This window comes from Mugil cephalus, chromosome 13 (assembly GCF_022458985.1).
Source record: "Mugil cephalus isolate CIBA_MC_2020 chromosome 13, CIBA_Mcephalus_1.1, whole genome shotgun sequence".
Lineage (NCBI taxonomy): Eukaryota > Metazoa > Chordata > Actinopteri > Mugiliformes > Mugilidae > Mugil > Mugil cephalus.
This window is the reverse complement of record NC_061782.1, coordinates 13,762,814-13,785,328: the sequence shown is the minus strand read 5'-3', so window position 1 is coordinate 13,785,328 and position 22,515 is coordinate 13,762,814. Positions and strand designations below refer to the sequence as shown.

At 44.1% G+C, this 22,515-nt stretch overlaps 1 protein-coding gene across 3 annotated transcripts in view; it reads right to left on the bottom strand.

Annotated features, from left to right (window-relative positions):
• The window catches only part of marchf8 (membrane-associated ring finger (C3HC4) 8), a 68,114-nt gene that overhangs the window by 34,124 nt on the left and 11,475 nt on the right, over positions 1–22,515 (bottom strand). For all 3 annotated transcript variants that reach the window (XM_047602311.1, XM_047602313.1, XM_047602312.1), the window contains exon 2: positions 14,325–14,522. In XM_047602311.1, coding sequence (XP_047458267.1) covers positions 14,325–14,420 — 96 coding nt within the window. In that variant the 5' untranslated portion in view covers positions 14,421–14,522. The remainder of the gene's footprint in view (positions 1–14,324; positions 14,523–22,515) is intronic.

The following is a 22,515-nucleotide window of genomic DNA, read 5'->3' as shown; positions in this document are numbered from 1 at the left end:
AGTTCCACCGTCTATGTCCGAAGTGGTGAATATCAAACCTCTTTGTAACATTTTCCGATAACAAGTCTTTTGATCTCTTTCTTTGCCAATCATTGCTCACCATTCAAGTATTGCCTCAAGTAAAAGAACTCATTGTTTCATTGCCTGGACTCCTAACGTCAGATACCTTAATAGGACATGTACAACCCATGTATTTATTATGAACACCAACAGAGTGATTCGTGTATTTATACATAACAGTAACTTAGATTAAATCACATCACAGCCACGGTCACGTTGAAAGTATGTGCTAGTCGGCAGCCACACAGGCGTCTCGTTAACATCTGACGGTATCTGTGTTTATCAGCAGACAAAGGCAAAAAAAAAAAAAAAAAAAAAAAAAACCTGCAGCATTTAATGTGAGGACTTGAACATCGACAATCAGCGTCCACATCAGCGCCTGGAGCTGGTGATTTCACACTAACTGAGATAAGTCTGTGCATCTATAAGGAGCGTGAGACAACAGCAGCCCGGCACCTCCATCAGGGTGGGTCGATGAGCGCTGAAAGATTCTCGAGTTGCACCAGAGTTCTGGTTATGTATGATGAAAATCTCCCTCGACTCGACCTCCGCAGTTTGCATATGCGCGCGCGCGCTTGATGAGACGAGTCTTCGCGAGCTATTGGGATGCAGGCAGCAGCACGAAGGCAGAGCTCGTCGTGCTTTTTAACTCTCGACCTGGCTGACCGGATGTCTCCGGCATCAGGCAATTAGTGCGGTCAGTTGCACAGAAACAACACCGGCGCAGGTACTCAGATTTAAAACTGACTGACCGCCGCTGACTGAGGAGAAGTAATTACAGCGGGCGTATGGAAGCTTTGAAGAAAAATCAAGAGACTGACTTTCACCCTGTCTCCTATAAATACAGCAGCCAGATGATGGATATTAAGTAGGCGCACATGTCTTTCTAAAAGGTAGCTCGAAGAGTTTTAAAAAGTCTGACGTTTTTGCTTTTAAATTTCCATATTTCAATCTGTGAAGGAAACTAGACTTGAGTGATGGACTTCATTTAAATTTAAATCTATCATCTGTGCTATTCGATGCAGGAATGACCTCAGTATGTTTCATTAATACTACCCATCCTCTGTACTCACTTCACTCCCTTTTGGATCTCGTGCATTAGTTATGACATCATCAGTCATCACCTGCTGTTAAACAGATGGCGTCCCGTTTGTGACCCCAGACAGGTGGAGAGATCTGCATTGCAAATAAAAGCGATTTCGAATGCACACACGCACTGGCAATACAACACCTTCCTCCTCAACCACATCTGCACTTTGACTTCTGCTGCCTTCAAATATCTGATCGAGAATGCAAGATTGTAAGCAGATTCGTTGCAGGATGGCGAACCCTCAGCGGGGAGCTCCTGGCATGGAAACACTCGTGCGGTTACAAAGATGCCTCTTCTGCTTCTGAACCTCGCATTCCCGTCTTTATCCACGGACAGCAGGTTAAAATAAACCTCCGAAGGTCTTTTGGCCTTTAGTTTGTGTTTAATGACGCTGTGGAGGGAAACTGTTGATATGATAAAATGGCACAAAGCTGAGCTGCTTTAACTCTGATCTACATGAACTGAAAGCTGCATCTCTGCACATGACAGCAAAAGACACAAAGAGGAGGTATAAATAATTCCTTCAAGTCCAACCATCACAGAACAGCATCTTCAGAGAGGTGTTACTTTGCCAATGAACAAAAGACTACAGTAAACAGAAGCTCCTCAGACGCTCGCTTCTTTCCAACTCGTTTGTAGCATTAGATGCTTTGATGTTCTGTATACCGGCGGGATGCAACTCTATTCACTTCTCCACACTACAGCTACCTGAGGCAAGTAACCTTGGATTCATGCACCCGCTTTCACTCACACCTATGTACACTGATGATGGATGAACGAAGGAGCACCGAGTCCGTGCTCCACCCACCTACTCCAATCATCATTTGAAGGTCCAGCCTCATTTGGCTTCCAGAGCAACGGTGGTGATTTGCATTTAAAGGCTGTTCGTCTGAGTGTCCCTAATTCCTGAAATCCTCTGAACGGTGCATTTGCATTTTCATGTGACTTTTTAAAAACCTCAAAATTCAGGGGTTCAGGAAGCCAAAATATTATGGATATATGTAAGTGGCAAAAAAATAGAAGTTATATTTAAGAGTGAGGAGGAAAAGAGACACTAGAGCCCAGTTTATCTAAAGGACAAGCTGGAACTTCCAGTTTCGAATTGACAGATTTTACAGGAACAGGAGGACAAAAGATCAAGCATCTGCTCAGATACACCGTTTGCTCTACTGCCCCCTGCTGACCCGGTCCTGCACATACCCTCAACTTCAAAAAAACAAAACAAAAAAAACTTCATGGCTTCATTATTTTAAAGTTCCCTGGTAGCGATGAGTGGGAAATTAGAAATAACATTTTTTACTTTATTTGAATTCAGAATCACATCTCATAGAACCACTAACGTTAAATCCAAGTACATTTGTTTATCATCCATGCTGCGCTGCTACAACATTGAAATGACAGTCCACCCCCTTATACATACATAAGCAGTAGCGACGTATGTGATGTCTTTTGATTAGTCAAAACTATTTAAAATATACAGCAATCAGCCAAAACATTAAGAGCAACATGAAAAACAGCATAAGGTGTTGACCTGGCCTCCATATTCTTTAGATCCCAAACTGATCAAGTATTTGTGGGATGATCAACCTGGAGGCTTCTCCCCTCAACCCACAGGACCCAAAGGCCCCGACTAACTACATCATGTTTCCAGACACCACAGGACACCCTCAGAAGGGCCATGTCCATTCTCTGATGAGTCACAACTGTTTTGGAGGCACAAGAGAGATTCACACAATATTAAGAAGGTGGTCTGATGTTATGCCTGGTCGGCGTACATCTCGTTGTTTACTTGGAAATAATTAACTGGAGATGTAGCAATTAAACATGTATTCATTTTTACATATAATTGCTTTCTAATTAAAAAATCTGTTCCACAAAATAAACAAGGGAGTGATTACATAAATAAGAGCCGTGTGTAAAACTGCAAAGCAAAGCTGCACAATAGAATGAGTAATGCAATTTAATTCAGCTTTTTCATCATAGCTGCAGCGTACATGGCTTCCGATGACTCATGCCCACGTCTCTACGAGACACGCGAGATGCGACGGCCCACCCTTCTGCTGACCGCCACTTCAAGGTAACAAGACTTCCGCTTGCCTCAAAGCTCATCACTCTCCTCCGTCGAAAATCACAGCCATCCCACGGCTCGCCCCCACAGTCATCTCACAGCCGCCTCAGCCGAAGCCTTTCACGTCGTTCCACCTTGTTCTGGCGCTTGACACATCCGCCGCTGATTGACAAGCGACAAGGCGCTGCCTTCACATTCCAACTAGCCTGCAGCTCATCAACATGTGGGCCCCGTTTCAGCTCCGTACGGGGGAAGCTTCTCTGGCTCAGGACTGTTCAGTGTCGTGTGACACAGCTGCCAGGAGCTCTAGACGAGGATGCGGCAAGCTGTTGTGACTTGCTCGACATCATTTTTATGACACTGCGAGACAGCCCAGTGATGATAAAATGGATGAGGGGTACATCATGACATTAAAACAAAGCAGAGACGTATTTTAAACCACATTGCAGGGTGTTTACATGCACTTGACTAACTCAGACTCAACTGTGTCACGCTCCCAAGGTGGTGAACTCCATGACTGCCGCTGCTCACATTAAGTAGAGCGGAGTCTTAGGTGGAGCAGCGCTGAATGAGACCACTCCCTGGGACAGAGGACGTCCCCGTGAATGAAAACTGCACACCGAATCAAACCGTAACTATTAGGCCAAAATGATCCACCGCACCTCGGGTTACGAGGAGAGAGACAGAGGGAAAGATGGAGTGAGGTGTGCAGAGGAGCAGACAGCATTTCACAGCCGCTCTTTTGAAGTGATAAGCATGAAGTTAAAATCCCCATCGCTCCCAGCCGGCCCACACTCCAACCTTCACATTTTCTGCATTTCCATGTCCCTCTGCTTCCATCTGAAACATATTTTTGCATTTCCCCCCCATCATCCTCCTCTGCATTTTCTTCCTCTCATCTACATCTACCAACTCAAACCTCTTTCCGATCACAGCTCCAGTCCACCCTGTCAATATATACTCTATGTCTGGTCAGCCCTCGGTGATCGCGTTGGCAGCTTGAAGCGAATATCTTTGGTAAAGAGCAGCATTTCCTCATGAAATGGGACTAAATTCAACTCTCAAAGAGAGAGCAGATGGTGATACTTTCCTGATGACATCTTTTGGCCTTCAGAGCAGTTCTCCATCGCTTGTTCCACCCCTCTGTCTTTTATCGCACTTGGAGCATTACACCATGTTCAACAAAACTTTTCTTAAAGTTTAGATGCCGTAAGCTACTTGCAACTTTAAACACAGACACAGGAATGACTTACAGGGCCAAAACTTAAACTGATCCAGGGACTACTCACAAAAATCTAGTCCTCCCATTGTGCAGCACGTCCCTAAGCAAGGATTATTTAAAACGTAGATAAGAGTTTGTTTTGCATATTTCAGGGATTGAAGAGAATCTATTTAGGATTTATGAGAGGCTGCTGGGAGAAAAGACAATCAGCTAACAAGAGGGATATCAAATGTCCTCGGGAAAAGAGCAGTGATGGCGCTTTAATGGAAACTACGTCTTTTATATTCTCCGCCGTCATGCAAACCAAATCTTTTCCCCATTTAGAGTTCCAACTGTTTAGTAATCCAGCTACCCAGGAAATCGCCAGCAGGCTTGAGGTTTTGTATTCGGTGAGCGTGCACTGAGTGGTCAAAGGGAGCAGAGCAAAGGATCCACCAGCTGCTAAGATGCCATTGTCCTCGGCAAGCCATATATCGTCACATATCTTTGTATATCGTCGTGTAGAAGTCTCAGCGTACATAGAGCCGACATACATGCTAGTATGCACCCAGTCCACAGATATGTCTTTTTCTTGTACATCTGCACATTCCTGGAGTGAGTAAGCACAGCAGACTCTGAGCTAAGTGACAAAAGTGGATGAACATCACTTCTGTCAAATCACACAAAAATAATTTTGACCAGTCAAAACGAGTGTGAACTGGAGCGGCACTTGTTTGGCGGTTTAGAGATTGTTCAACACGCAGCCGCTTTAACCGAAGTGACAGAGGCCTCAGAGTGAAGGTATGAGTCTGTCCTTTCAGATCCCAGTCGTCTCTCCAAGAAGCAGTTGCACTGAAACCAACAACTTTGGTTTGTTTGCAATCAACACAGAAACGAAAGCTGTATACTACGCACGTGCCTGTAAACAATGTGTGCTTCTCTTTCTGTGTGTGCGTGCGTGCGTTTGTGCCAATGAATCGGTTGTAGTAAAATGAAGTGTGTCAATAATTTCCGCTTAGAAATGTGTCTGTTCCTTGGAAATTTATGAAAGGAGTCCTTGTGCTGCACAGTAAAATGATAAAACCAACTCAGGTCAGCGTAGCAGCTCCATAAAGTCCTTGGGAGGTGGTTTCCATGGTGATGACATATTCTCCCTGTCTGCTTGTGCCCCCCCCCCTCCCCGTGTTTGTCTTTTCTCTGTGGCTTGAGATTTTAATGTTTCACATACAGCGCCATCCTAATCTATTGGCAAGCCTGAGGGAGGCCACGGCCGTGAAAGGGATAGGGTGAAAACTGTGTTCGCGCACGCGACGATTCAAAAGACACAACTTGATTGCTGTCACAGCCGGCAGCGTGACCCGAGGCGAGGGATATTGGAGCCGCCCCCGGCCTCCTTAGGCCTGTGCTGAAAGGTGTCGTAGGCTCAAATAAACACATCAATCAAAATGTCTGAGGACTGACTGCGAGTATCTACAGCTCCTGCTCTAACAAATGAGCTTCACCTCAATTTCAGAGAGAAGAAATTCTTCAGAGTCTTGCAAAAGGCTCGAGATCCACAGCGTGGGACACTGGCTTAGAGGGCGGGCGGTATCGGCCCTCGGAGGGCCCACTACCTGAATACTCATTGAAGCAGCAAAGCGGGAAACCACAGTGCTCCTGGCACATACAGCCCCTGACAGCTCCGACAGAAGCTAGGGCATGTCTGTAGTGAACAACTGTGTCTCCACGTCCTGCCTCCGCTGTCAATATCACTCTGATTCAGTCTTCGCTCTGTTTCTACGGCAACATCAGGCTCCTCTCTCGCTCCTCTGTGCTGTTTACGACGGACCTTAATTGTGCTCTCTTTCACCTCAGCTTTTGATTCTCTCACCTGGCCCCCTCTCACTCTGCTTGTTCGGCGCACTCTGCTTCTCCTCAACGCAGATGGAGGTGAATGTCAATGCCGGGCGGCGGTCCTCCGCACTTGGCGGCGCTCACTCAAAGTCTCTTCAGAAGACCCGGCGCTAGCGCACTCATGCAGCCGCTAAGGAGGGAGAGGATGAACGCTGCGCAGACGAATTTCATGGGTTCAAGTCTGACTCATGATCCGCGTTGTTGTCAGCACGTCTCTCGCTGCCTGTTATCTTTACCGGGTACTCTCTTTTCCTGAACCGGTCCAGAGAGGCCAGAGTGGAAAAATAATGTGTTCACTCCACAGAGTCATGAGCTAACATTCATCTCAGAGTATTCTAATTGCAAGAAAAGACTGCAAGGTTTTGAAGTCTGGCCTGCAGGCTGCAGACGGTTTGAAGCAACACACATCTCCTCTCTCTATGGGAGCTGTTTGTGAATGCTGCCTTTTTTCCAGCATAACAAGAACACATTCTCCTTTCAAGCTAAATATAAAAGGGAAGAAAACAGCAGATTTGTCCATTAGTTTAATGCTTCTGCTGTGTAATATACCTGCTATATTTGAATCGGAGACAAAGCTGAAGGATTTCTCACGGCCATGTCTGTCATTTGAATCAAAGATGCATTCACAAGTCCTCCTAAGACCTCACAGGGTTATAAAACACAGTCAGACAAAACGAAGATCAACACAGCACAGATGGGCAACTGGATTTGGAGAGGAAAATCCATTTCTCATAATTGATTTAAGTATTAAATTATTAATTGTTTACATAAATATACAAGAAGGAAATTGCAGCAACACATGTCCCCAATCATTTAATATAATCTGCCGATACCGTGTCCCCGTTTGTCATCTATAATTTCCTTCATTACACAGCTACTCTGTGCAAACTGAAAACAAAAAGGAGTGAAAGCAACTGCCCCTTTGTTAACAGCACAAACAGTAAACATATCACCCAGAACTCATGCCATGTGTTTTTGCGTCCCTGCAAACTTTGTCTGTTTTTTTTTCCCGCTGTACCTTATCAGACTGGATTTAACTCGAAACACTGGCTGTGCAGATATCACAAGTGGTGCTCGGGCTGCTTTCATTTTCCATTTTAAGATAACGCCGCAGATTTTTGCTTGCTGCAGCTTAACTTTTGGAAAATGTGTGCCATGCAGACACGGGATGTGCATAACGTCAACCAAAGATGCGTGTGGTAATTTAATCCGAGGGCTGTTATTACGCTGGGTTAAATATAGTTCTTTAAATCAAGATGTGTCTAGATCAGGTTTTATTCCAGTCTCTTAGGGTGCGTCTGGACATGCTAGTTATATAATTTCCCATCTTTTGGCTCTCCTGATTATAAAGAACTAGAGTAACATGACCCTGTTTAGTTCCATCTTGACTGAAAGTCTTCAAAATAACCTGCTTGTGAACAATACACGACTCTCATGACAATAGTGGGGACCACATACTTTTTACTTTGCACTGTACCTGCACTACACTTGTTAAGGGCAGTGACACAACACACAAATAAATCAGTTCACGCTGGTTAGCCAAACTAGCAGGAGAAAACATCCGTCTTTGACTTGTCATACTCGGTACATCTGTGGTTTAACACTATTTTCACGTGAAATCAGGGATTACAATAAATACTTGGATCCTGACGATGGTAGATGACAAGTCAGGGGATCAAGATCAAAACTAGAAAGTGAATAAACATTAGCGTCAACCTCCTGCTGATGCCAAGTCAACGGCTAATCACCACCTAGCTGTAACTGACTGAAGAGATCACTCCACTATAAACTACAGGTACACGATGCGCGTCCCCAGACAGCTGCAACCAAAGAACGGTTCACAGTGTGGTCACACTAGCGGATCCATAGGCTGAGAGATTAACAACGCTAATCTTCCAGTGGATAAAACCATGAAAGAGGATGATGAAAAAGAGGAGGCGGAAGAGGAGGAGCAGTTGAAGAAAGACAGGTTGTTCGGGAGGATTGAGGCAAAAAATAAAATGCAGCCAGAGCATGTGGTGTGCGCTCATCTGAGCTCATGAAATAAAACGGTCAACAACGGTCGACAGCTGGGAGTCTCATTACCATATCTTACTGGGACAAGCAAACATCTGACTGTCCCACTACATCTTTCTCTCTGCGCACAAGAGACTTATTATGTGCTCACCACACACTGGACAACAATGGAGATCAGCAGAGCTGTGAGTCCTATCAGACTTTCATTATCCACTCGGGGTGTACAGCCCCGTATGAATCGCACGCACGAGCCAGGCGCTGCATGTCGAACTTCGGCGGGGCAGACGGTCGGCGCGCTGTGGTGAAGGGAATGATCCGCAGGCTCGCCAAACGACGGCGCATTTGTGTAGCGTGAGAGAGCTCAGAGCGCCTCCACCATTGATCAGGCTGGCGGTGGCTGAGTGTTTGGGGCCATATGAGTCACAAGAGTCAAGTCAGAATGTCACAGGCAATTAAACAGCTTCCTCAGACGCCCCATGGAGACACCTTCCAGTGAACAGAAGAGCAGCAGAGAGCTATGGATGGGAAGAGAGAGAACGTTGTGTCCTCTTGGAAATACTACCTCCTCTCAACTGTGCAAAGATTTAAACTGAAACCGTTAAATATTCACACTCAATTCACAGTGGAGGGCCTTTTTGAGTTTTCGGTGGAGTTTCTGTTGCTGCGGTGTGCGGCCGGCTGAATTAATACCTGTAGGTCAGTAGGTTAATAGCTATACATCCACCGGATTAGGCTGCACAGTAGCCGACATTTGGAAATGTGTTTCCAAATGAAAGCTACAAAACATCTACACACTGAGACTTTACTTTAAAGTGTTCATTTTGAGCTGTGAAAGTGGCAGCATTAGATGTGTGAGTGGGTGGAGGTGGTAGAAGGCAGCAGGGGTTAATTATCGCCTCTATCCGTTCTGACTGCTCTTCTGCAACCAAGAGCAAAAATTTACACAGCGGTGAACCCACGCCCTAACACTAGAGACTAACTTTGTTTGGCTCAGTATCGGCGCATTATGCCATAACTGCTAGCATGTAGAGCAGCTATGGGGACAGTAATTATTTCCTGCCTTTCACCTCAAAGTCTATTTTCAACCACTGCGAGTCAGCTACAATCGCATATATGAAATTTAATATAGAACACAGTGTCACAGCTACCAAAAGGAAGTAAAATGACACGTGGAGCTATCATAGGGGCTAATGAAATGAAATCTTTAACAAGGTGAAGCAGCGTCCTTCCTCACAGCAGTCAAGCCTCTCAAAGGCCAGGCTGTCATGTCAGCTCTACCCCATTTAATTACATTTCTCAGCACTTCACCCTCAAGTGGCTAGGTGCAGCCGGGTCCTTGGGAGACCCGAGCTAGCCCTGCTGCAGACGGGCGGCTGTTGGCATGCGTACGCGTGTACCTGCATCCTGAGTGTACGTCCTCACAGGGGAGACTCGGATTCAACAGCGGCGTAGCAGAATATGCTGTTATTCAGCAAGCTGCAAGCAGTGAGATGTTTAAAATAAGAGGAAGTAAAATTTCAAATGTGTGGTGTTTGCAGCTTCACAAATGTGCTGATTCTGATCTTGCTAATGTCACTTTTGTAATTTATGAAGGGCTTTCTCTCAATGTTTACAGGCCATAATAATGGTCTCTAAATCATAATTAATGTCACTTAGAGACCCGAAGACCCCCCACTAACAACATCCTGTTTCCAGACACCACAGGACACCCTTCTCTATTTTGGAGGCACGAGGGAGGCCTACACAATTTTAGGTCATATCAGGTCATAATGTTATGCCTGACCAGTGTAATGTAAATTAGGTGAGGTTGCTGACACACAACATTTATACCTGTATAAAAAGTGCCGGAACACACAGAAACCCATTCAGCTTGTGTGTTATCTCCCTTCTCCAGATTCTGCTTCGTACTCGTGCTGGAGCTCCTGTTTGGCCTCAGAACATCTACACCGGGATAAACGCTTAAGTTTACGCTGTGTGTGTGTGAGGGAGAAATGCTGCACGTACACGTCTGCATTAGAATATCAACCGGATTAGCACGTGCGTACAGTATAGGTGTACCTACTGTCTGAGGAAGATAATTTGACATCCAAGAAAATATATAAACAGTTTTTTTTTTGTACACTTAAGTCGCATATTTAACCGATCACATCCTCCTGTTACGTGCAGCTGCTTCCAACTAGATGTGACCACCAAGAGTTTACACGCCGCATCACTCGAGTATAGCAGGGGTAAACATAATTCAGCATTTCTGGTCTAGTATTTCTCTGGCCCCAAGGCTTTCTGGGTAATTATCACCGTATTTCCATTTGTGAGCCTCTGGGCATGGCAATCTGGAAGGGACTGATTTGGACAGTTTTGATCCACCAAATGTTTGGAAAGTGTTTCACCGCCTCGGGCCTGAAGAAACATATTTTTCAACAGTTTTTTAAATACATTTGTAGAATTTGATCAAACTTTGGTTTGTGGATAGTGTTTACCAGATTAAGAAAGTGAAGGACAAAAACGATAAAGTTTAAGCTACAAAAAAACAAATGACGCTCCTATGATGGGTGTGGTTAATTAAGTGAGCAAAGACAGACAGACGCCCTGTCTAGCCCCAGGCTGTGTTGACAGTGTTTTTCTGTGGCGGTCACTGTTTGATCTTGGTCTCTACAAAGCCCAGTGATGCTCCATTGCCACCCAGAAGCTCTGCGGCGGCTAACAAACCACCGAACATCAGAGAAGAAGAAACAAACAGTGCTTTCTGTCCTTGACTCCGACAAACGCTCACCGAAGGACAAAGCCTCCAGCGCTCGCTCCACCTTCATAAAAAATACATGCCGCGTCAGGAAGGCAGGTATCGAGTGTCACAGTGCCCAGCGTATGCAGTGACATACTGTTAAGTGTAATTGCAGAGTATGTTTCTGAGAAAATAAAGCTGCAGGTGCATCCACTGAAGCTTCGCTATGTCGCTCGGTTCACAGGACATAATGACATGCTGCTCATGCAAATTACAATCTTTGCAGTAAATGGATTACAACTGCATATGGGGTTAAAAGGAAGGGACGATCAACAAACAAACAAACAGCGTGCATTTCCCACAAGACTTATAAATCTCTAGTGGCAAAGTCAGTTTCCTCCTTCTCTTACAGTAAACCTGTGCCAGCTTACTTTATTATCAACTCATGCATAATCCATTCACTGCACGCCCTTATCAAAAAAACCCCAGTCACTGTCAGGGAACTTCGATTTTATTTTTTCCATGCAATAAAATTTTTGCTCTCCAAGTCCTTTTATGAATAGATTTTAAATCTCAATTTATCTACCCAAACGTGGCTTCTCAAGTGGAGGAAACAAAGTGCCCACAAGCACATATCTAAAGAGGATTGCGATGAAGACAAATGAACTTGACTGGAGAGGAGCCAAAGAGGGGCCACAGTTAAAGATGTGTTGCTCTCTAAAGGAGCAGCTGACTAACTCTGAATTATAAGTAGAAGAAAGTTCTGCTTTTTTTCCCCCCTCAAGGCGCTAAAAGACCACTTGTGTTGTCTAACAGGGCCAGATGGGCCTGCGCTCTGTGACTAAACTCTGTGCACACACACACACACCTCCAGGACCTTCAAGCTGATTAGCATTCAAAGTAAACGGTCTCCTCTGTTCCTGCACTCAGTTTCTCCTTTCTCCAGTCTTCTGACGGTTCCACAGGGAGGACTGGACTCGCTGCTGTTTATCCACTTACTCCTCAGGGGGAAGTGTGGGGGCTCGGCCAGCAGGAGACAGACAGAGACGGAGAGTGACGCTGGAGACTCAGGGGTTGCATATTCCCAGTTAGCAAATATGGCAACAGGGAGACTCAACCTTGCCCCCAGACACTATAAAGCTTACAGTTTCACCTTTATTCCCCAACAGATTGAGGCAGAGGTAACCTTTCTGCAAATGCTCTCAGAATGCAAACCCCTTAATCCTGTTAACTGTGGACTGTACAATTTTGGACTGTCACAAACCCACTCCTTTATTTAAGCAGATGCACGATACGAAACCACTTCCACTTCTGCAATGACGATGCATTTTTGGGCTTCACTGCAAAACCCAGATTGGGCTTTTCGACGTAAGTAAAAACACATGCGGGCAGGCACGTTTACTGCCTGTGCTGTGCAGAGCTGGAGCTGGAACACTGCGCCATATGCAGCGAAGAAGCCTCTTAAGAACACCTGCGCTGCTGCACTTAGTGAAGCTCTATTGTGATCTGATGAGGCCGAGGCCACTCACATATTGTCTTAGCACCTGGCTTTGTTCACAAGCTCAAAAAAGCAACTGCGCCGTGAAAGAGCACTCCACTGTGGCGTTTGATGGGGATGGAGAACCATAAGAGAAATGGAAGGGAGAAAAAGCAAAGATTTCAAGCTACATGTGACGCTTAATTAAGCAGCGTCTGTCCAATAGAAACTTTTTTAAAGTATCTTGATATGTTAAAGATAGCAATCCTAACATATAAATATCTTTAAAGTTGGTGATTAGTTTCAATTCACACAAGCTCAAGCAAATACATCCCATGAGTGTGCAGCACCACTAAACTGAAACCCAGATGGCCTGCAGGTGGTTTGAGGCACAATTGGAAAAGAAATCCTGGACTCATTAATGAAGGTAGCACAGAAATAATTTGTTTGTGATAGAAATTTTATAATGAGAAGTTTACGTTTCCCTGCTGGGATTGCCACCCGTGGCAATAAAAAAACACAAAACTTCCTGATTGTTCTCCAACCTGGTATGACGCCACCCTGGACTCCTCACGTTTAGAATTAAAACTCGTTTGCTTCAGTAGAGGTTGACAATTCTCACAATGTAGCTGAAAGACATTCAGTAGCCTCTAGTTTCCTCTTTTACAAAGAGTCGTTTAAAAAAAAAAAGAATAAAGCTTGGAGGAAAACAAATTAAACTACTTTTCATCAAAATTAAAGCTAGCCAGTGACTTTTCGAAAAATGGATTAATTAGTTTCACAAATGCAAGCAGGCGCTGAGAGTTTTCAGCATTCTGGATAGAGGCGGCTGTGACAAAGCAGAGAACACTAAAGAGGACTCTTCTCCCCTTCTCTGACGGCGTGTTGCCGTTCTATATGAGGAAATGATAAGAAGAACCTCAGAGCCGGAAACTTAGGGGCTAAAAAAGGTTGTTATGATTTGGATTTGCGTATTGAGGCAGGGCTCCTCTGTTCTAGGTAGATCTTTCTCTACAATAATTCACGAAAGATAATGTCACAACTTTTCATCATGGGATATCCACGCTAGCTCTAATAGAATAGAACAGAACAGAATGCCCTGTATTGTTACTATATATTGTACAACGAGATGGGAGAGCTTCTACTTTTCAGGGCAAAAACGCATATATATACAAAATAGTGCAAAAGGGTACAGCTAAATTTCTGTAAAAGCTACATACAGCTAGCGAACCATCTTAAGTCAGTCTTATGAGCTGAAGTAAACGTATAAGTAAAGTACACACACTGTAGGTCCTTTCTGTCTTTCTGCAGGAAATTAAACTTTTTTTTAATGGGAGCACTCACCTCCCCACGCGCAAATGTTCCACTGAAACAAGTTCCAGCAGACACTTCTTTGCAAGAGCACAGTCTCTGCATCATGAGCTCGGTGGCCCCAAAGGCAACTGCAACTGGTCCAAAGAAACAGCCACAACAATTTGTACCACAGTAGCAGAATGTTAATGAGCACTGACAGACCATTGTCCAGCACTGAGGAGATGGATCTGGACATGCACAGCAATAAGCTCATCACTAGTATGATGTGACACTTGTCACATTTGGCCTTTTCGTTATTTTGTTTGGGACTTTTGTACACAAGCATGTCAAATACGTGCGACACTAGATTAGTCTTAATAGTAGTCTGTGAAGAAAGATTCCAGCCACGGTTGCAGAATCTCTTCACAGGAGAAAACTTAAAGATAAAAACAACCCTCTGGTGCTCAGCTGTGCGCACCTGGTTTAGGCGCTTAACTCTTCACGTACCTGCTTGTCCTTGTCCTTAGCTTTCCCGCTGCCCGACACCCGCGATGAGGTGACGTCGCGGGGGATGACAGAGATCTGGTGCAGTGGCATGTTCATCCCAGCAGAGCCAACCGGGGACGCTCACACACACACTTCCTGTCCCACTGGCAGAGCAAAGGGCATGATGGTCGGAACTGCAACACCACGCCCACTCCAAATCTGCAGAGGACACACGGTGCATGAAAATGAGTCGCTGGCAGGCTTTAATGCGAGTCAATAAGAAACGAATAATTAACAGTTCCTGAAGAGGTACAGTTGCATTTTAAAGTCTGGTCTGGCCTGAACATCATTTGAGCGATGTCTTCATAGGTTGTCAAACGTATTAAACTTGTACAGAAACTAGTTAAGCGAGCTGAGTACTGATCAATGTGTGCTGACCATGAATAAACTTTAAGCTGTATTTGGTTGATATAACTAGTAAAACATGTATGAATACTGTAAAGTGAGTGCATGCAGATTACAGATTGCATCTGCGTTTTTTGCCACAGTTTTAAACTCAAATAAACTCAACAAAACCATTGAACTTCTCTCTCATCTCTCGCCTACGGTGCAGTCTGAAAGAAACTTTCATTTATTCGCGAACCCTGAAAGCACTTGTGTGATTTTCCACAGGAGAGCATGAGTTTGTCTCGGAATAGCACAAGCACAGAGCGCAATAAATTATCTTAGTGGTGATCCCCGACGTGCATAATAAATCACCACAGAGGTGCAGAGGAATTCACCCCCGCCCTCCACTGCCACCCCCCTCAAAGACCTGGATTCAGAGCTGTGATTTTAACATGGAAGCGGTTGAATGCGGCTCCCTGTCATTCTTGAATGGATTCAGACAGACAGTGATGAAAGCAGCAGCAGCAGCACGGGGCTGTCCTGAGGAGTTACACAAGAGGTTTTACAAATGGGTCGTTTTAACTTCAGTTAATGCAGCCATCTGTACTGCTACTGACAGCAATTAAGCTTTAGCTCCTTCTCACGAGTATGCAAATGTGTGTGTGTGTGTGTGTGTGTGTGTGTGTGTGTGTGTGTGTGTGTGTGTGTGTGTGTGTTTGCGTTTGCATGCAGGCTCATCATCTGCCAAGCAAGCCCCTCAAGCTCCACAGTATGAAAATGACAGGATTAAGAAACCAAAAAGCAAGCAGACAGATGGGAGGTCAGTAAAATGGTAGTAATCAGAAACCAGCGTTGATGGCAGGACAGGGTGGGGGTGTAAGGAGGGGAGGCGAGGTGGCAGTGATGATGCAGGATTTGGACTGAGAATGCCACATGGGTTCGCTGAGGAGAAGACGGAGCTGTCAAGTCAGTTCATCAGTTCGCCGTCTCTGGTAAGTGCTCGTCAAGATGGGGAGACCATCTCATGAGATCATCAAAGGGAAAAATCTATCCTTGCAGTCTGAATGTGATTTCACACAGTGTAACGCAAACGAGGCTCCCGCTCCTGATGCATTAAGATATCTAGTAACACCCTTTGGTGATTATTACAACACAATCAGGGGGGCTGCTTCCAATGATTATCTGTATGAAATGTGTGTGACTAACAGACATTTCATACAGGTCACGTAAACAACACATCATGCTCGGCTATTCTGAATTAGGCCATTTTTCAAATTCTTTAAATGTGTATGCAGCCCATTTGAAATACACCGATCAGGCATCACATTATAACCACCTTCTCAATATTGTGCAGAGTGTCCTGTGGTGTCTTATACCAGGATGTTGGAAGTGGGGGGGCTTTGGGTCCTATGTGTTGAGGGGAGGGGCCTCTGTGGATTATCCCACAGATACTTTTTGGGATCTAGTGTGCTGTTTTTCATGTGTGTTTTTTTTTTTTGATATGCTACTAAAATGTTTTTGACTGTGTCAGTCTGCATCCTGCTGTGGATCAAGGAGCGTCATTGCCAAGGTCATTTTTACCAGATTTTTCCAACACAAGCCACCTATTGTCTGTTTAAGGTCAGCTGTGTGTTGAACACCACCCAACTGGCCTGACCGAGTTTGAAAGGCCGGAGGAGAGACGCATGCCCGAAAGAAAAGACAACATTATTCGATTGGAGGTCGAAACACAGCAACCCTTAACCACAATTTTCTGTACACACACACACACACACAAATGGCAAATCCTTTTAAATATAACTGTAGAGTTTCAGAGACTTGCTGAATGTACGGCACCGAGCGCTGAAGCTCTGGTGGAGACTACTTCTTGTCATCTCTACACAACCCTACAGAGGAAACTCTCTGAACTGAGTTTATACAACACCAAGGTCAAGCCAGAGATAAGCTCAGATAAAGAACTCCCTGAAGGCACGTATTTTCATCTTGAATTTTGCTGATTCACATAAAAAATAAATAAATAAATAAAACTGTGGGTTTGTTTATTCACGAGACACAAAAGCAGCTCCATGCCATCTTCCAGAGGGATAAAAAGAGTTTATATTTGACGACTGACTGCACTATTTACCAGGCTGTAGCAGGGGCCTTTGTGCCCTTAACTATACATAGAGGTCAGAGGCTGGTGCAGAGGATGTTTACGGATGTTTAACTCTGAAGCACTAGTTCAAATGATGAAATCATTAATAAAAAAAAACAAGAAAGAAAGTTTTCATTCAGTCAACAAACATTCAAACGTCTTCCTTCCCTCCTTCCTGCCTCCCTTCCCTTCTTTCTGCCTGCCTTTCCTGCCTTTTTTCGAAGATAAAAGTGGATTTTGAATGCAACACTGGTCAACTAATTGAACCCCTCCAAGTAATTTTATCCGTAACAACACACATTAGTGACCATAGCGTGATTTTGTGAGCTATGGCTGAAGACTGCAGGTCACTTTGATGGTCAGAGAGCACTCTGACTCATACTATGCGTGTATGTGTGTGCGTGTGTGTTAGTGCATGCGAGGCTAATGAGTTACAGTAAATGAGTGTGGGACAGATACAAAGTTACTGCCCGAGGGAATCAAATCAAATGGCAGCATCATTAAAGCTCCGGATATATTTCAGTTTCAAATGCTTTCCATTCCTCACAGCTCAGTTAATGAGAAAAAAAAAAAAAAAAAAAAAAAAGACTTTGTAAATTATGCAAACAAAAATAAATCAAGATGCCCACTGTGTCTTGTGTACATGTGCAGAGCTTCGGTTCAGTGAACCAACATTATCATCGATTGCCGTGGCCACAGCACAGACGGCTGCTGCACCCCCTAAGCTCATTACTATACATCCAAACTGGAGCAGACCCTCCCCAGCCCCCCCAACCCCACCCCACCACACCACACACAGACCACTCTTAATTGGCGTTGCGTTTCCATCTTGAGTGTTTTCGCCGGCCTTAGAGGTTGCGCAAATGGGAATTACAATTTTGCCACACATAAACATCCAGTTCGGTGCCGCAGCGTGAATATTTTTAGAAGTAATACAGCTAAACTCATTCCTTCAATCAAGCTGTAAGCTCGGATGTGAGATCAGGCCGCATCCAGTTGTGTGCGCGAGTGTGTGCGTGTGTCCAAGTCAGCAGCCGGTCAAAGGGTACTCTCCAACTATAATAAAAGCTACAAATCTCGCAGCACGCCAGCCAATCTCAGGCCTCCTGTGGCTCCACTTTGACATTGACCTGTTGCCATAGCAGCAGCTCCAGGGGTCAGTTTTTGCCCACTGAGGGGACAATAGCTTCAGATGAACTGATGCACTTCTGTTAAGATAAAAGTGAAGGGAAGTTTTTAAACACCTATCCACCATTACGTCCTTCCTTAATTAGCTAGCGATGGATTCAACTAATCCCACCGTGTCCTGGCTGGTAAATCAGGGCTCAGTCTGCAGGAGTTTTACAATCCTAGCTCGATGCTTCATTCAGGCTGCACTGCACACCTTTACAGATATTTTGTATTAGATTATAAGGCCGGACCAATGAATATGAATGCACCGCCCCACGTGTTCTCAACACAGTGACGTGGTGTAAGAAGGGAGGAAAAAACAAAGCAAAAGGCTTAACGGGAGTGGAGGGGGAGTTGATTGGGACAGATTTTGACATCTAGCAGTTTTAATATCTGCATGGTAGAACGTTTACGGTTGCCTGGCAACACCATCAGCTGCTCAGCCTCCTTACAGACTAATTTCTCAATTTATCTCATTGGCTGTTTTGAAATTATTATGTACTCATCCACATTTTAAATTCTAAATATATACATTACTAGTCAAAAGTTTTAGAACACTCTAATCCAATATTTCTTTCTTTTTTTATTGAACTGTATGAAGTTTAATATCTCATTTTACTCTGAAAGAAAAGCACAGACCAAATAAACAACTGAAGTTGAAAAAAAAAAAAAAAACACTGAATCAATATAACCCAAAATATACTCTAAAGTTTTGACTCGAAGTAACTATCTTTGACGGATTTACCACATGAACACTTGTGACATTCTTTCTTTCTAAAAATGGAAATTGTTTTCAGAGAGTTCTTCCCAATTCTGTTGCAGAAGTTCACAGAAAAGTGTGGCACTAATATGGTACTTTCACTCTTCTACACAGTTCCTCACAAACCAGCTCCACGGGGTTAAAGTCTAGAGACCGGGCCATGGTCCACACCACGCTTTCAAGCTTTCCATCTTGTTTTTATCCTGAGGTAGTTCTGGTTTAACTTGGACTAAAGTTTTGGCTCATTATCTTGCCCTATATGGATATGTTTTTAAATAAGATGCATTTACACAGATTAGAATGTTTAACAAAAATCCAAATTCAATATAAATGGGTTAATGTGAATCACTCATATCGTGTTATTTTAATATGCTTCAGATATTCCTAAGATATTCTTTCTTTCTTCTTTCAAGGCTACGTCCATGGTTCAGTTGTAGGTAACTACGACCATCTGCCAGAGAAGACCATAGGAGACCCACACACAGGGCCAAGGCCATCAAAATGTTAGCTCCTTTTCTCCCACTGAGGTCCAGAGCGAAGGTTCATCCCTCTCAGCTCCAGCGTCAGGTAAATCACAGCCCTGTCTCCTCCACTCCACGTTCCGCTCAGCTGAGCTCTGCTGTTATTCAGTTTGCCAAGAGGCCCCTCTGGGTCCCTGCTGTCAGATCAGACTGGCGATATGGCGGTGAGCCCATTCTCCACATCTGATGCGCAACCAGGCAGAAAACCTCAGCTGTGTATCAATCACTCCCAACGTTACTGTACTATAGTTAGAGTCTGTATTTAAGGAGACGTCCTCCCTGAGGATTAGTGGGTTATAAAAGGACTGGAGCACAAATCAGAAAGACAAAATGTCTTTAATATGTGACGTAAAAGAGATCTAATGAGAATTTTGTGGCCCCATTGGAAAAGGAAAAGAGTTTAAATTCTGATATTCGATTTTGTGCTGATAATACGGCTTTAGAGGGAACAATTTGAAAAGTTAATAGATGAATTACTGACCCGACTGTAAAAGCCACTACAATAATGCAGCCAACTGTGTGGCAATTCCCATTATCACAGTTCTCAAACATATAAATATATACTCAGTAGCAATTTGGCAGGTACAGTAGAAAAGCTTGAAAATATGAATTCCTGCTTTGATTGCTGTACCCTGTGGGGACCTGTCACTTTGTCACCAAATCCTTCCATGAGAGGCTTTATAAAAACTGAAAACATGAACGCACGTTGGAGCGGTGCCTCCGCTGACAGGAGAGAGAAGGGGGGCATTAATTTCATCATGCCGCAGATGCTATAGCCGTGTTGGCAACAGCGATTGGACTCGGTGCTCTGCCAGAAATCAGACACTCTCCAGTCACATTAAAAGAGCAGCGCTAAAACCCGATAGGCCACGCCGATAAACCCTCTCATCACCGTCACATTGGTGCTGCAGCTCTTCATGGGCTTGAATAACAAATTCCGCTGTCAAAATTAAACCGTTCGCTGGCATTGTTCAGTTTCACGAGCATGCACACACAAACAAACGGGGATGCGCAGTGATTACTCCACCAACACTTTTTCATAACACCCAGTGAATAAATTATCATAATGTTTCTTAAGCTCATTGTCATTTCAAATGTAGCAGAATAGTTTATCAGCGCCAGTGTGGTCTGAATATTACTCCTTCTCTGTCTCCTAAATGTCTCCAGCAGTATTTACCCTGTAGTACACGCTGGATTAATCAAAAGCATCGGGAATATTTAAGTTCAGTGAGTGCAGCCAAAATGCCTGTGAGCTGTCCCATTTGATTATATACTAATGAGACCCAGTTTGGATGTGATTAATTGTGTGGTTGGCAAATCGAGCTCTGAATATACATTTGGGATAAACAGACAGGCCGACTAGAAAAACACAGGAGCTAAACATACTTCTTTACTAAAGTGACCTTCCCTGTTATTCAGGGTCAGCTGCTTGGAAGACGTGAAGGACGTGACCGAGCAGAAAGAGTCTGAGAAGGATTTCTTCTGGATTCATTCTCAGCGGATTAAACAAAGAACGGCAGACCCGTTAATTTACAGTATGCTGCCCCCCCACCCCCGCCAGCGCCGCTACCAGAATAGACACAGAAACTCTGCCCTGGATACGCAGGTGTGGGCCATTTAGAGTTCAGTGAATATTTAAAACAGTACTTTTAATGAAACCTTGAATGGCAAAGTTCAGTTTCAAGTGTCGGCAAAAAATGAAACAAAACAGAAACTACTCTTCACACCTAGGGTGTTAACATCTTGAAAAAAATTTCCGTCTTTTTCCCCTGGACCTCATGTCATCATTTACTGGTGACTGATTCTCAACAACCAGTGACAGTTGATTATGAGTAAGACATGTTTAGGACTTTCTGATGGTCATCCTGGAGTATAAAGAGAAGAATGACATTTTCTATGTTTTCTTTTTTTTTTTTTTTAAGATTAAGTGAACAGCATGTATTAATGAATGCAATTTAGACTTTGGTACCTCTAAACGTACTGAGACTATTTGGTTCACCCTGCATCCAGACTTTATTCTAAACTTATCTGAAAGATGAGGGCAGAGAAACTCTCAACATAAGGACAATCAGGTGATGTGTTGTTCATTGCAACATCTGGACTCAGCATCTGAAACGCCATTTACTGGTGACTGGTGTGTTCAAGTACATACTGATGACCAGGAAAATCCCCAAGAGTATGAACACATGTCTCCTCACAAAATGTTCAAGCAGCAGTGCTGCCTATCGTTGTGAAATCTTATAAGGGATGTGAAAAGCCATAGACAATCAAATGTTTTAGAGAACATTTCCACCTCTTTCTGACAATATGAAAAGTAACCACTGAATACCATTAACTAAAAGGGGGAAAACAGCACCGCATCAATGCATTTCCAGTATGACTCAAACAAATCGTGGTAAGAGTTTCGACGAGACATCTTTCAGGTTTTTGTGCGTGCGTTATGGTGAGATGAGAGAAACAAAAATAAACAGCGCGTTTACAGTAAAAGAAGCCGAGTGCTGATTCTTTGGGAAAAGCAAAGTTATATATTTGGAGAGCAGGGAGAAAAGTGCAAACACATCAAAAAGTCAGAGCAAGAAAGGAGGAACTGAAATTGTGAGACAGGCAGCGACTTACAGTAGAGATAAAACACACACACACACACACTGTGCATGCAGCTTTTATAACCTCACAGTTACGGTCATTCCTCGAAGGGGAAGCGGAACACAGAAAAGAAGAAGCCGTCTTTACTATACTTTTTTTGGATTTGCATATTATCCATACAAAAGCGGGTCTTCAACGTCACTGCAATAAATCATCAGTGTAGGACAGTGTGAGGCGGAACTCTGCAATCAAGCTTGATAAGTTGTTAGCACAAATACTACACACAGGTACACACGTAACCTTGAAAGTTGAAGTTTACATTGTGAGAATTAAGCCAAAGCTGATATTAAGATTAAGTTACGGTGATTCCTCGGGTGCAGTTCCTAGACGCAGATGAACCAAGCTGCACCTCACAGACATCAAGTGGCAAAGACTGCAGTTCCTCAAACGGCCACACGAGGCCGGTTACAAAAGCAAATCAATGGCCAAAGATTTAACAACAGAAACACAAATGTTTACAGCCTGGTGCAAACAACGTCTTTTGTTTCCACATGTTCTCTGCCTCAGCTCCACCTCTTTGCCCACACCCAGTCTCCAACACTGCCAAGATGGTCTGGAGACACCCACACTGGCTTTCAGCTCTCCATGACTATGGGT